Source organism: Nelumbo nucifera, chromosome 4 (genome assembly GCF_055504915.1).
Source record: "Nelumbo nucifera cultivar China Antique chromosome 4, China Antique-T2T, whole genome shotgun sequence".
In the NCBI taxonomy this organism is placed as follows: domain Eukaryota; kingdom Viridiplantae; phylum Streptophyta; class Magnoliopsida; order Proteales; family Nelumbonaceae; genus Nelumbo; species Nelumbo nucifera.
In genome coordinates this window covers 11203107-11218190 of record NC_142652.1, presented here as the reverse complement: position 1 = coordinate 11218190, position 15084 = coordinate 11203107, and the positions used below count along the sequence as shown (strand labels likewise).

General features: G+C 39.2%; 1 protein-coding gene across 2 annotated transcripts; it reads left to right on the top strand.

Annotated features, from left to right (window-relative positions):
* The first annotated feature begins 106 nt into the window (after nt 1-106).
* On the top strand, nt 107-11452 carry LOC104587221 (proline-rich receptor-like protein kinase PERK13). Of its 2 annotated transcripts, none has more exons than XM_010244745.3 (10): nt 107-537; nt 650-1807; nt 2029-2358; nt 2461-2547; nt 8076-8146; nt 8260-8336; nt 9093-9240; nt 9987-10148; nt 10509-10740; nt 10849-11452. In XM_010244745.3, the coding sequence occupies exons 2-10, from the start codon at nt 811-813 to the stop codon at nt 10938-10940; spliced, it is 2196 nt and encodes a 731-aa protein (XP_010243047.1). In that variant the 5' UTR covers nt 107-537; nt 650-810; the 3' UTR covers nt 10941-11452. The 2 variants fall into 2 exon arrangements, with proteins under 2 accessions (XP_010243047.1, XP_010243045.1); XM_010244743.3 differs by having other exon boundaries at nt 398-537; nt 1963-2358.
* The last annotated feature ends 3632 nt before the right edge of the window (nt 11453-15084 follow it).

The following is a 15084-nucleotide window of genomic DNA, read 5'->3' as shown; positions in this document are numbered from 1 at the left end:
ACATCGCACCTCACAGGGACCGCACAGACCCATCTCTCATGAATAATAACATAAAGTACAGATGCTTCCAATATACGGTGGGATGGGTTGTGAAGCCCGTGTGAGGTGCGCTCCATTAGGAGCAAATCTGGAGTTCAGCCAACTCGAACTCATAAAAGCGCGAAATTGGACGGTCCGATGGTAATACAAAGCTTACTGGATGCATCGAAAGTACCTAGGATATTATACACCCCGCGCTCTACAGACGAGTGATCAATTTAGAGTTTCCGAGAATTCAGGACGAGGTATTAGAAAAAAGAACGAGCAGTCGTTAGAGTTTCAGAGCACCATAGCTAGATTTAGAAATGGAGGATAGAAGAGAATTCTTAGGGTTGTTAGCGAGAACAGAGAAACAGATCTGGAGGTTCCGCCAGATTTGGAGCCAAAATTCCGAGTGGTTCTTTCTGAGTTCGTTGTGTCTCAGACAAATTGCTGTTCTGTCGGGAATTTCAGAAAATCTTATCCTGAGTGTCGTTAATGGCGGACCACATAATGCAGGTTTGAGCAATGTAGCCCAATCTCTACCGAGCATGTTCTTCTTCTCATAAAGAAATGATTTTTTATTTCTGTGGTTAGAGCTTCCTAATCTTGTTTATTGATATTTGTATAGATATAAGCAGTGTTGCAATTTTCATGTTTTCCTCCCCCTTCCATCCAGTGCTGTTGTAAAGAAATATTGAGATATTCATAGAGATTAAGAACTATAAGACGAGGGAAGACTGAGGAAATTGTGAAAAAAGAAATACTAAGAAAGTGGGGAGGTTAAGAAGGATGATGACAGACTTAGAAGAACCCCCGGGTTCTTCACATGATTCTCCTACTAGTTCTGATGCTCAAGAGCCACCACCAGCAGAGCCTCCTCCTACTTCACCAACGGGGTCATCACCACCCACTGAGGGACAAAATTCTTCCCCACCCCAATCATCGAAAACCACTCCACCAAATGATTCTTCTTCGTTTTCCTCACCTCCATCAAATTCACGACCTTCACCACCTTCTCCAAATTCTTCGCCACCGCCATATTCAAGATCTTCACCACCTACTCCGCCAAAATATTCTGGCTCTTCAGAACCTTCACCCCCATCAGGTTCAGGGTCTTCAAAGCCCCCACCACCATCAAATGCAAACTCTTCACAAGAACAAGGTACTAAATCTCCAGCACTATCACCACCAGCAGCAGCAGATTCCGACATTGTTCATCCTCCTCCAGCTGCTCCTAATAAGCCACCTCCTTCCATCATTCCTTCTCCAAAAAACCCTTCTCTTTCTCCACCTAATTCTCCTGAATCTATTCCAGCTCCAGAAGTATCTAATTCTTTTCCTCCCCCAATTGCTGGAAGTCCAGGATTGACAACACCGGCACAAACTGTCTCCCCTCCCCTGCCTAAAAGTCCTCTCAGTGTCATCCCATCTCCTCAAGTTCCTGGCTCATCACCAGCAATTCCAACCCCTAATATTGTTCCCTCCAATGAGGCCAATCATGCAACTCCGTCTACATCAACTCCAACATCTCAAACATCAAATAATGTCCCAAAGATAACCCCTCCTTCTAGACCTTCAGATTTTGGTTCTTCCATCTCATCCAGCATTTCGTCAAAATCAACTGAATTTCCTGGAAGTGTGCTTATTATTGGTATAACATTAGCAGGAGTGGTAATGATTTTCTTGGTCGCTTTCCTCCTTGTGATGGCAAGAAAGAGAAAGGCAAAAGTAGAAGCCTTTGCGGATCAGAACAGACCTAAACCCAATAGCTTCCCAGCCCAGCCAGGTAAAACGCCACCCACCTTAATGTCTTTGCAATGCATGATTTTCGTTGTTTAATGATCCAATTTGTTACCATAGATGCATATTTCTATTGACAGCAGTGAACACAGCAGAACACAATAGGGAATTCTGGTCAATCTAATCCCATCTATGGTGCAGGTCCCCCACCTGCTGCTACTGTAAATGATAATGAAAACTATTGTGGATGCTATTCTCCGGCTCCAGAACCAGGCATCATTGATGGTGCTAAGTTGCGGTTCAGCTACAAAGAGTTGATGGAAATAACAAATGGATTTTCTCAGGAGAATATAATTGGGGAGGGTGGGTTTGGATGTGTTTATAAGGGTTCGTTGTCAGATGGGAGAGTAGTGGCAGTGAAGCAGCTCAAGGCCGGTAGTGGACAGGGGGAAAGGGAATTCCGAGCTGAAGTCGAGATCATTAGCCGTGTTCACCATAGGCATTTGGTTTCTTTGGTAGGATACTGCATTGCTGAGCATCATAGATTGCTTGTTTATGAATTTGTCCCAAATAAAACTCTTGAACATCATCTGCACAGTAAGTCTTTGCTGCTAAAATGATAAATCCTTTTTACTTTACCTGACTACTCTGGATCTTATTGCTGTGTTCGCTAAGTTGAAATTGATGCTCACTTTTCAGAGAAAGAAATTCCTGTAACAGATTGGTCAAAGAGAGTAAAAATTGCTATTGGTTCTGCTCGTGGGTTGGCATATCTTCATGAAGACTGTAAGTCATACCATTGATTCTATTAAAGTCTATAACTGCTCTGTGCTTAATGAAACCCCTTCATTTATTTGTAAATTATTTATATTCTAAAAGTATCTTGGACATGCTTGGACTTTTTATTTTCCTTTTTTTTCTTTTTTCTGTGGACAAGTACAAGTATGAACTTGAAATCACCAAACACTCAACTCAATAAAGCCTTGTTTCAACTATTTTAGGTTGGATACATGAATCTTGTTTCTGAATTCCACTATATATAGTTCTTTATCCTCTTGCTACATTTTGAATTTTGAACCATTAGGTTTCCCTTAACTACTTTAATCCACATCCTTTTTGGCTTTCTCATGGACTTTGAGAACCTTCAAATGCATCTGGCCATTCCTTTCTGGTGCAATAGGTTGCCATTCATGCATGTGATTGAACCATCTTCTTAATTTTTCTGCATCTTGCTTCTTATTGGGGCTATTCCTAGGTTTCTTGAATGTGCTCATCTTCGGTTATTTCCTTTTTAGTATTGCCACTCATTCAACCCGGCATCCTCATATCTACTGCATGCAGTTTATGGATATATTGCTCCTTTATTACCCAGCATTCCACTTCATACAACACATCTAGTCTTGTAACTGTCCTATAGAATTTTATTTTATTTTTTAAATATTTCCTAGATGCACCCTTCCACTTTATTCACCATACTCTCTCTCTCTCTTTCTCTCTCTGGATTATCAGAGCAAGGTTACAACAAAAGTAGTCTCTCTGAGGTATTTGTTGTTGTCTCATCTATACTTAAAGTCATTGCTATATTTTGCACTGCACATTTTGTAGTTACCTTGAAATATTTTGACCAAAAGGATCTTTGCATGATTCTAACTTTGCATTCAACAATAAGAGCCTCTCTAGCTTTCTCGATTGTACTATGTCAGTTCTGGCTAGGGCTGTAATTGGATTGGACTCAGAAAAATCCGAATTCAATTAGTAACTGTTACCCCTTCAATCTCCAAACTTGAAATAGAATTTCTTCTCCTTCTAGCACTTGCCATGGCATGGAAAAACTTAGTATTCCTATCCCCTTCTTTCAGCCATTTACATCTTGACTTCTACCTCCAATTTATTTCCTCCTGAAACCGCACTTTTGTAATAGGGTGTGGCTTGAGGGCTTGGAATGACCAACACTGAAGATAAAAGATAGGGAGTGGTTGGAAAAGAAATTTGGTTTGGAAGAGATAAAGGAGGTGGTATTTTTAATGGATAGATCAAAGGCACCAGGCCCAAATGGTTTTACCATGGCTTTTTACCAAGATTGTTGGGAGATAGTGAAAGAGGACCTAAGGTTGGTATTTGATGAATTCCATACCAGAGGAGTGATTAACCCTGGGCTAAATTCCGCATTCATTGCATTGGTACCCAAGAAAAGGGATGCAAGCCATCTAAAGGATTACAGGCCGATCAATTTAGTTAATAGCCTTTATAAGATCATTACTAAGGTGTTGTCCATTAGAATCAGGAAGGTGTTCCCAGCAATCATAGCAGATAATCAAGGAGCTTTTGTGAAGGGGAGGCAGATAACAGATCAGATACTTGTAGCAAATGAGAGCTTAGAGGACTTTAAGAGATTCAGGAGAAGAGGGGTGGTTTTTAAATTAGATTTGGAAAAGACTTAGGACTTGGTTGATTGGTCTTTTCTACTGGAGGTGATGATCAACTTTGGGTTTGGAGACATTCCAGCAAATGGGTGATGGGATGTATTAGGAGTTGCCATTACTCCATTTTGGTGAATGGGATAGTGGTGGACTACTTTCCAGCTTTTAGAGGGATTAGACAAGGAGATCCCCTATCCCCTTTCCTGTTTACATTGGTTGCAGAAGTGTTGGGGAGAATAATTTGCAAATGATACAATTTTGTTTTGGGAATGAGGGGATATCAATAGGATTAGAAATCTTAAGCTCATTATACAACTTTTTGAGCAAATGTCAAAAATTTAAAGTGAATTTTGAGAAAAGTTGTATAGTTGGATTCAATATGGGGAAGGGGAGGTATGTGAGTGTGCAGACATTTTGGGATGTGTAGTAACTAATTGGCCTCTAAACTACCTTGGTTTACCATTGGGAGATAACCCTCAAAAAGGTGAATTTTGGGCTCTTGTTGTGGAGAGGTTTGAAAAGAGACTTGCCAACTGGAAGAAAAACTATTTGTCTCTGGGAGGGAGAATCACTCTAATTAGGTCCACACTTGCTAACCTTCCTGTTTACTTTTTGTCAGTCTTTAAGGTTCCGGTTAAGGTGGCTAGCAGGCTAGAAAAACTAATGAGAGATTTTCTATGGGAGTCGGGGGAGGAGAAGGACCATAGGGTTAGGTGGGAGATGGTGTGTATGAGTAAGAAGGAGGGAGGCCTAGGAATTGGGAATATAAGGAATATGAACCTAGCACTACTAGGGAAATGGTTGTGGAGATTTTCATTGGAGAAAAAAAGACTCTGGGTTAAGATAGTGAGTGGTATTCATGGGGTGGCAGATAATGGATGGGACTTTGGGATTCTAGCAAGGACTACAAGAGCATCTCCCTGGAAAACTATTCAAGCTATTTTTCCCTTTTTCTCTCCCTGGATCAAGTATGATTTGCACTCAGGCAACCTCATTAAATTTTGGGATCATATTTGGGTTGGGGATTCCTCTTTGAAAGATCAATTTCCAGGCCTTTTTGCTATCTCTACCCTTAAAAATGAACCAGTTTCTTCCTTCCTTGTACCTTCTAATTCACCTTCTAGTTTTGGTTGGAACCTGGGTTTGAGAAGAGCTATCAAGGACACAGAGTTAGATTGTCTTTCAGCTTTATTATCCATTCTAGATGGGGTTTTCCTTGAACCAACAAAGACAGATAATAGAATCTGGACTCTCACTCCTTCGGGGTCCTACACTTGTGCCTCTTTCTTTAAGGCCTTTTTACCCCCCTCTTCTATTGGAGATCGGCTTCCCTCAGGGCAAGCCCGTGCCCACACCGTTCCAACCACCATTTGCAACCTTACATTGGGAATATCTCCTCATGAAATAAAGCACATAACTATGGAGATATTCTCAATGCAAGGCTATAAAGGCTGCTCTAACGGGCTTTGCCCTGATGGAAGTCGAACTCCTTCTATTGGACTGTCCTTCCTGGTTAAAGAGGTGCGGTGTCAACCTATCCCTCCAAAGGTTGGGAGTTTCTGTTGGGAAGCCTTTCTGGAAAGAGTTAATACAGGGGATTTACTTCAAAGAAGAAGACCCAATAGTTGTTTGTCTCCTCACCGGTGCGTCCTCTGTAAATCTGATGGTGAGTCTGGATACCATTTACTAATTTCTTGTTAGTTTGTTAAAGTTATTTGGGAATGATTTACTTCTTTGTTTGGGTGCAGGTAGACCCCCCCCCCCCCCCTTTGAATGTGCAAAGTTTATTCACTTCCATGCCTCACTAGACAACAAAAAGGGCCAAGATCATGTGGAGATGTGTTAGGGCTGCAATATGTTGGACTATTTGGGAGGAGAGAAACTCATGGATTTTCTCAAATAAGGAGAGAAGCTTGGAAGTAATCTTGGAGAGTATCCATGTTAGGGTGATACTTTGGTTGAAAACTTTGGAATTTTTTACAGATTTCTCAGTTGATGAGAGGATAAGAAATTGGAAGGAGATTGCAGATTCTGCTCCAGTTAAGAAGACCTCAAGTTCTTGCTAGACACCTCCACCTCAAGGGTTTACCAAACTGAATTTTGATGGCAGCAGCATGGGCAATCCAGGGCCATCCGGAATAGGGGGAGTGTTAAGAGATGAAAAAAGGAATCTGTTAGCTATGTATTCCGGTCCAATTGGGGTGGGAGATTCCTTGAGAGCTGAGATTCTATGAGCTCTTGAAGGGATTCAAAGGGCCAAGGACATGCATATTAAAAAACTGATCATAGAAGGTGATTCTGAAATTGTGGTGAATTGGCTAAAAGAGGATAGCTCTAAGCTCTGGACTTACTACAATGAAAAGAGGAAGTTTAAGTGGCTGACTAAGGACATTGAAGTTCGTTGCACATGGATAATGAGAAGTGCAAATTCTTTGGCAGATGGAGTTGCTAGGCAAGGGGTGAACAGAAACTCTCTCTTTTGGGCTGTTTTGTAGTTGTTTCATGGTTTGGGTGTACATTGGTGTAGTAGGGAGTAAAGATTCTTTAGCTCCTATTCTATGTAACTTCTTAATCTTTCAATTATTAATAGAATTCACTGTTATTGATAAAAAAAAAAAAATCTGAATCCGATCCAATTATTGAAATCTTACATCTGAATTGATCTGAAACTGGGTCGGCTTTGAAAACCTCGGATTCGAATTTGAATCCTAACGGACTTGGATTGGGTTCCGATTTAATCTGACTCCGCTTTAAATTTTTAAATACAAAAAATTAAAAAGTTAATTACTTTTCAACTTTTATATATAGTAAATTAATGTAAATATAACATACTGAATTTATTATATATAAATTCATATATAATAAATATATAAAACATATATTTTTTATAATTTTAAATATAATTATATAAAATTTATATATTAAAATCAATAAAGATTATAATATAATCAGATTCAGATTTTAATTGGATCTGATGGAGTCAAATCCGAATCTGCTCCAATTATTAATCAGATGCATTTTGCAAAACCCGAATCTGATTCAATTACATAAATATATCATCCAAATTCGAGATAATTGGATCGGATGTCGGATTGGGCCGCAGATTTTCAGATATCATTGACAGACCTAGTTTTGGTAATTGGTACTCTTTTCTAGTGTCTTTCCTTTTGAACTACTTTAATCAAGAGGCTTACCTTTGTCATGTTTAATTCTTCTGTTTTTTCTTCTTAGTAGTTGCATATCCTTCTTAATACTGCATGCATGATCTACCATCTCAAAAATTTTGGTTTGTCCAATCAATGGAGAACCATTTGTATTATGTATAGTAAAGCGAAGCGGTTAAAGGATCTTAACCTTTCACCATAGATTAAAAGCTAGGAAAGATGCAGAGGCTAGAAAGTACAATTAGTTGTAGGGTAAGAAGTTTAGACCTCAGGCAGATAGAAGTGGTTGGCTCCAATTGGCTGTTCCACAGAAGGGGTGACTTATCAATCAAACCTTGCAGGTTGTTATTAGAGTGGCTGTGATGTCATGGGGAATACGAGTTCATTGAGGCTGACAAATCCAATTTATGTTAAATTATCATATATTTAGCATGTGGAGGTAGCTCACTTGTTGCATATTTTTTCAAATAATATGTATTTATGCATGTATTTAAGTGCATTTTTATGTCTGTCAATGTATTTTTGTATTCTTTCTTTTGACTCATATAGTGATGTCTTTACATTGACATATCTCCCAAAATTGTTGTACTACACTGTGTATGGATATGTTTATCAAGTTTTCTTGGTAATATGTTTATCTTCCGGTGCTATGCATTGATTTTCAAGTTAAGAATCGATAAGCTGATTATGAGTTTTGCTTATTTTGCTCTTTCTTTACCTTTTCTCTTAGGTCATCCAAAGATTATCCACAGGGACATCAAGTCAGCAAATATTCTGCTGGATGATAATTTTGAAGCTAAGGTATGAATATTTTGGTTACATTTTACCTACTATGAATTCTGGTTTGCATGTTTCATAACCTGTTCCACAATTCAAGACCTATTTCTTTAACCCATAACATATCTGGAATGCAGGTCGCAGACTTTGGGCTTGCCAAATTAACAAATGATAGTAGCACCCATGTATCGACTCGTGTTATGGGGACATTTGGGTAGGTCACATATTTTATTGTGGATGAGTAGTTAATCTCCTTAGCGAGCTAGACATTTGTATTTCTTTTTCTGTTTTGAGGGTGTGGATCAAGGCTTCACTGTTGAGTGTTGCAAATGGTAATGGCCACATGCAAATTATCAGGACATCAACCAAGACATTTCAATAGATCACAAAATTAATATGGTCAGAAAAGAATCCATTAATCAACCAATTGCCAGTGTTGCATCGATTCTGATAAGTGAACAGATAATATACAAAATGAATGTCATTTTTAGTATCAAATGTTACTTTAACAAAAATAACAATTTTGCAGGTATATAATGTTAAAATTTGAAGACAAACTATTTTATTAGTATATACTTTTCCATAGATGTGTCTGCATGTCCATGTTTTCTCATCTTGCTCTTGGACTTCCATCAGATTCTTACCCTGTGTCCATGTACAAGAAACACTCGACTGCACCTTTCAAAAAGGTTAACTGTTCTTTTAGTAGAAGATAATTTAGGTGAGACCGATAAAACAACAGTGCTACCTCCCCCCCCAAAAAAAAAAAAATAAATAAATAAATAAATAAAATAAAATAAATAAATAAATAAATAAAGGATAAGTTCCCTAACTTTCCTTTTTGCAGATTGTGATATTATTTGTAATTCAAACTATTATATTTTTCTTCTTCTTCTTCTTTCTTCTTTTGGCTCACAGAAAGATGTATTGATGCAGTTCCCACTTTTTGAATGTTCAATTTTGCTCTCAGGTACTTGGCTCCAGAATATGCATCCAGTGGAAAGTTGACTGATAGATCTGATGTGTTCTCATTTGGAGTTGTACTTCTGGAGCTTGTGACAGGACGTAAACCTATTGATCGAACTCAACCTTTGGGGAATGAGAGTTTAGTTGAATGGGTACATCTAAAAACCATAGAAATCTGTTTCTTATGCCTTAAGCTTTTTCCTTTATAATGTCAATTATCAAGGAAAAGATATTGTTGTTTCTTCTCCCTTTTGGGGATCTTTACATATGTTTCACACAACTCAGATGTCTATGCAGTAATCAAGAAAGATTATACAATTCAACGTACCTCAAAGGAATCAATAATTTTACAATTCTCAAGATAGCTTGAGAATAGGATTGTGGGAATTCAAAACAGAGAGAGAAAGAATAATTGTGGACAGTTCTTTAGATGATAATGAGAATCAGTGAAGAGAGTCTGATTTCATATTGTGATTGTCCATGTCAAACAACACTGCCGGGGAGAAAGTTCAATGTAGATCCCTATCAACACAACCACTCGGAATAACAAAAGTTTGACTTACTGAAACTCATGCTTATATCCCTAAGTTGTCATACATGCATGCCCTAAATATATCAACTAATTTTTCAAGAAAATATATCTCCAAGTATTTTTTATCCAAATGCATATGATCATCTATCATGTTTCCCATACCTATCCCTTTATTCAGGTTATATAGCCATGATTCTGCTTACTGGTTTCCTTTTGTTAGTTGTTTCCTTGAAGAAACAAAATCACAATCTTCAGATTCAATCTTCATTTGGGAATTATAGACAGTAGAAAAACCTTGTCATGCATCCATTTTGGCCATCTCAATAAGCACTTAAAGAAACTATTTCCTTGGTGTGGCTTTGGCAGGCTAGGCCACTCTTAGTCCGAGCTCTTGAGACTGGCAACTTTGATGAAATAGTAGATCCAAGGCTTGAGAAAAGATATGTAGAGAGTGAGATGCTTAGAATGGTTGAGGCAGCTGCTGCTTGTGTTCGACATTCTGCTCCAAAGCGACCCCGCATGATCCAGGTAATTTAACATTATATACTTTTACATACATGAAATAGAACGGATTGGCGAAACAAGATTCATGTAGCCGGACCCCATATACTTGGGATAAGGCATGGATGATGATGATGATGATGATGATGGTGATACTTTCACATACATATGCACATGTATGTATGTATAGTAGTTATTGCTTTTATGTGTATAGTAGTTATTGGATGCACCATCTCTGTTTTGGAATCTAAGAACTCTGTAACCACATGTACATTCCTCATCTTCTGTTAACTAACACCTACCAATTTCACTGCATTCTCAGTTCAATTGTATTTCTACTGGGGATTTCTTGAAATGAACAATTCAACATTTGTTCTGGTCTTTCAGGTGGTAAGAGCATTGGATAGTAATGGTGATGTGCCAGACCTCACGAATGGTGTGAAATTCGGCCAGAGCACTATCCTTGAATCTGGTCAGTGCTCAGAACTTCAGAGATTCCACATGATGGCATTTGGTGGTAGTGTTGATAGCTCTGAATATGACATGTACAGCGCAGAGCACAACTCTAGTGAGGTACCTCGTAGACCTCCAGATTCCCATAGACCTGAAAATGGTTCAAGTGAGTTCTAAGTGGTAAATCTGATATTGTGCTATGAACCTATAAGCTGGGAATCAGAGCTGAAACTACAGAAACAACCACTTTAAGGTGATTTCTTTGACTCTGCAGTTTGTATATTCCATATTCACGTTGAGTTGAGGAGTCCATGTCCTCGAGGATACATAAACGAGAGCTGTTATGCTGCAAATACTGTTGCATAAAGGACGGACTTTCTTGAAGCCAGAATCTGAAAACAGTGCTTTGTCTCTGCGGGGAAAATCACAACAACTAACTGCTCTATTTTTTACTCGTCTGGTGGGTGTGTTCGATTCATGGTTGCGTTCGTGTTTCGTCTGGTTCATGAGCATGCCATGCCAGAACCAGCAATACATGGTCCTTGAACTGTCTAAACAGAGCACAGCTTTTTGTAGCTTTCTCAACTAGGCAACATGGTCCACTGATGTATATGAGATGATATACACATGAATACCAGAATTACTAATATAATATACCATGGTTCATAAAATGAACATGCACAGAACAACCTCTTTTGCATTTTTTTTTTTCCGTTCAAAAACAGAACACACCCTTTTTCAGAACCATGAACCTAACACACCAGTGTCTTTCTTTCTTGCTTTTCTTTCCTTGGCACACTGCCTTTCCCTTTTCCATGTAAGTTTGGAACTTCTCTTTTGTTCCCATCTAGTTGGCAGAGATTCTTTTCATTTTTAAACTTTCTCGAAGGTGTGCATTTTTCGTTGTTACAGTCAGTGATTTTAATTCATTAGTACTCAACTGAATTCCTACATCCCTGCAAGTTGTTTTTATGACATTGAACAGTTTTCATTTTGGGAAGAGATAAAAGGAGGCAACGAGAAGGCAAGGCACGTGGAACTACATCAAGGGTTTGAGCTATTTTTTCCTGTGTTGATTTTCACCTTAAACAAAGAAACAAAAAAGTTGTGAAGAGTATTGCTAGTGTCAAATGTCAATGAAGAAAGCGAGGTCCAAGGGGGACTTCCGAACTTGATCTTAATCTTAAAGGAAAACTTTATCTCAACTTTCGGTTACTCTCTTGATTTTTGATATAATACCAAAGACAGCCGTGATGCCAGTATCTTCCCTTGTAGTATAAGTGATGGTATCTGTTGTGTTGTGCCTTGAATTTCAGTACTTGTGATCTCGTTCCTTGACCCAATTCAAATAAAGTGGAGAAAAAAATCCGAAGGCAAAATTTCATCTGCCCCTGCGATATGGACTTGCAGAGACAAGTGGAGATCGCTAATATCTAAACTTGCAGATAATTGCATGGTGCCAACTGGCTGGTAGGTAAGGTCTACTGCTGGTTATAGCGGAGACTTGGGATTGAATTCCGCCTGCATCTGGATTGGGGGGTTCATGGGTTTGAAAAATGGATTACGCCCGTTGTATAGCCCCCTGCATCAAAAAAGAAAACTTGTAGATAATTGACAAGTGGATCTTGCAATATAGCTGATCTCACGAGACTCCGAACTTGTGGTAACTTAGTATCACAGGCTGATCTCACAGTTAGGACTCACGATCAAGGTTCAAAGTATCGACACGTATTGGCCCATATCAGTCGATATGTATTGTTTCGGGATCCCATCGATATGCCCCTATAGTGGGTGTATCAGGGATCTGACCGGTTCAGGGGATGGAGGAGACCTAAACCGGCCCCCATGAACCAATTTCAGAAAAAAAAATAAAAAAAAAACTAAAAAAAATAGTATTGATTTGCCCGATATGCCTCTACCATAGTCCTTCAACCAGCTCAAATCAAGAAGGCTCGCCTAGTGTGTAATTTGAACCTCCCTTACAATTTACCACAGCATGACTCACTCGCACTAAACATCCACCTCCTCACTTAGCTGATTTTCATTGTCCTACCATCAAACCCACCATTGACTACACTTCAAATTCCAATCCTCCTTCCACTGCCCATCCCATATCTCATTGTATTACCATGGATCCCACATCTGCCTTCACCACTACACTTCTAGATTCACCAACTGAACCCACAATTTACATTCAGGCCAACAAACTTGCTTGTTGGCACCAAGCCATGGCAACGGAACTTGTAACTCTAGAAAGAACACAAACTTGGACTTTAACACCTCTTCCACCAAGTAAAGTTCCTATTGGTTGCCAGTGGGTGTACAAAATTAAACGAAAGCTTGATGGTTCAGTTGAGTGCTATAAAGCACATCTAGTAGCCAAAGGTTATACTCAAATGGATAGGGTGGATTATAATGAAACCTTTGCACCTGTAGCTAAACTTATTACTGTGCGGTGCTTGTTAGCCTTGGCGGCTGCCCGAGATTGGGAATTCCACCAAATGGACGTGGACAATGCTTTCCTCCATGGCAAATTGCACGAAGAAGTCTATATGGCCCCTTCTTTCGGCTTACTTCTAGCAGGAGATAATCACGTTTGTCAACTCAACAAGTTCATTTACGGTCTCAAACAAGCCTCATGTAACTAGTTTGAGATCCTTATAAATGCACTCAAACAATGGGGATTCACTTAGTCATCGGCTGACCATTCTCTCTTTACATACATTCGGCTCAGTAGTTTCTTGGCCATTCTTGCTTATGTTGATGACTTGGTTATTGTTGGAAACAATCCATCTCGGATTACTGCTCTCAAAGAATATCACCATAATTGTTTTTTCATCAAGGACCTTAGCATATTTCGGTATTTTCTGGGGATAGAAGTCTTTCGAGACTCTAATGGCATTTTCTTGAGTCAGCGCAAATATACTTTGGATATTCTCAAAGATTGTGGCATGTTGGGATGCAGACCCAATGCTTTTCCCTTAGAGCAACAACATCATCTCGGACAAGATGCTGGTCCACCAATTAAATGTCCCCACTAGTATAAAAGACTTGTTGGTTGTTTCATTTATTTGATGATCACTTGTCCAGAGATAACATATGCAGTTCACATCTTGAGCCAATTCATGGGAGACCCATGCCAACAACACTGGGATGCTGCCATGCATGTCTTGCGATACCTTAAGGGATCCCCTGAGCATGGTATTCTACTACCTGCCAATTGTGATTTTCAACTGCGAGCCTACTGTGATTCTGATTGGGAGGGTGCCCTTCTACCTGGAAATCAACATCTGGTTATTTCACCACTCTTGGTTCTTTACTATTATCCTGGAAAATCAAGAAACAATCTATTGTTAACCGTTCATCAGTTGGAGCTGAGTATCGGTCCATGGCAGCTGCAACTACTGAGTTGTTATGGCTTAAATGCCTCTTTTCGGATCTTGGTCTCCCTCATCCTCAGCCCATGCAATTATTTTGTGATAACAAAGTTGCTCTTCACATTGCTGCCAACCCTGTGTTTCATGAAAGAATGAAACACGTGGAGAAAGAGTCATTTCATACGTGAGAAGTTGCTCTCCAAGATCATTGCTACAACACACATTTCATCATCCATACAACCGGCTGATATTCTTACCAAAGCTCTTGGTTGTGACCGGTTCCTCTCTTTGCTTCCCAAGTTGGGCATCTGTCATCCTCATGCTCCAACTTAAGGGGGCGTATTACAGATGACTAAATCAGTTAGGAGATTCTTCCATGTGTACAGTTGTCTTGTACAAGTGGACTTAGTTAGTTACACACACATATATATATATCCAAATATTTTCTTATAGATTTTTGGGAGAATGATCAATCAGCTTAGGTCAAAATTTTGTAGCCCCAAAGTACATGGGAAATATATCCTGACCATCAATTGATGTCAAATTTATGGGCAGGATGTGGTTTATAGGGGGGAGAGGGCTACTAGTAGGGGGTGCTGGAATTCAGAATTCTGCATCGTGTCTATCCGTACTTGTCCGTTGATTTTTTGTCTGATAGTCTGTGTCAATGTCTGCAATATGCGGGTCATACCTTATTCTGTTGATAAAATTATGCTAACTCTGTCCTATTCCCTTCTGGCTTCCAAGCATTGGTCAATTCTGGCCCTGAAACACTTAGACAGGCCTAAGGCTGGTTTATGTGAAAATCTATAATTAATACAAACCTCATTTGCTATTTGGTTTGAACTAAAGAGTTAAATGCTTATTTTTACTTCAAAATTTTCATTCAAGCCAAGATTCTCCCTCTCTTTTTTTTTTTTTGTTGAATGTATCAAAATATTGGTCAGGTAAGATCCTTCAACTGGAATCTATGGAATGGACTTCTATGTTGTTCTTCAGCGCCCTGGTTATCGGGTGAGCGATGCCGATGCAAATCTCGGGTTGGCATACAGCAGAGTCACAAAAGAGGATGCAATGAAATGGTTCCAGGTTAAATTCAACAAAGCCCAGATAATTACAGCTTCATAAACAGG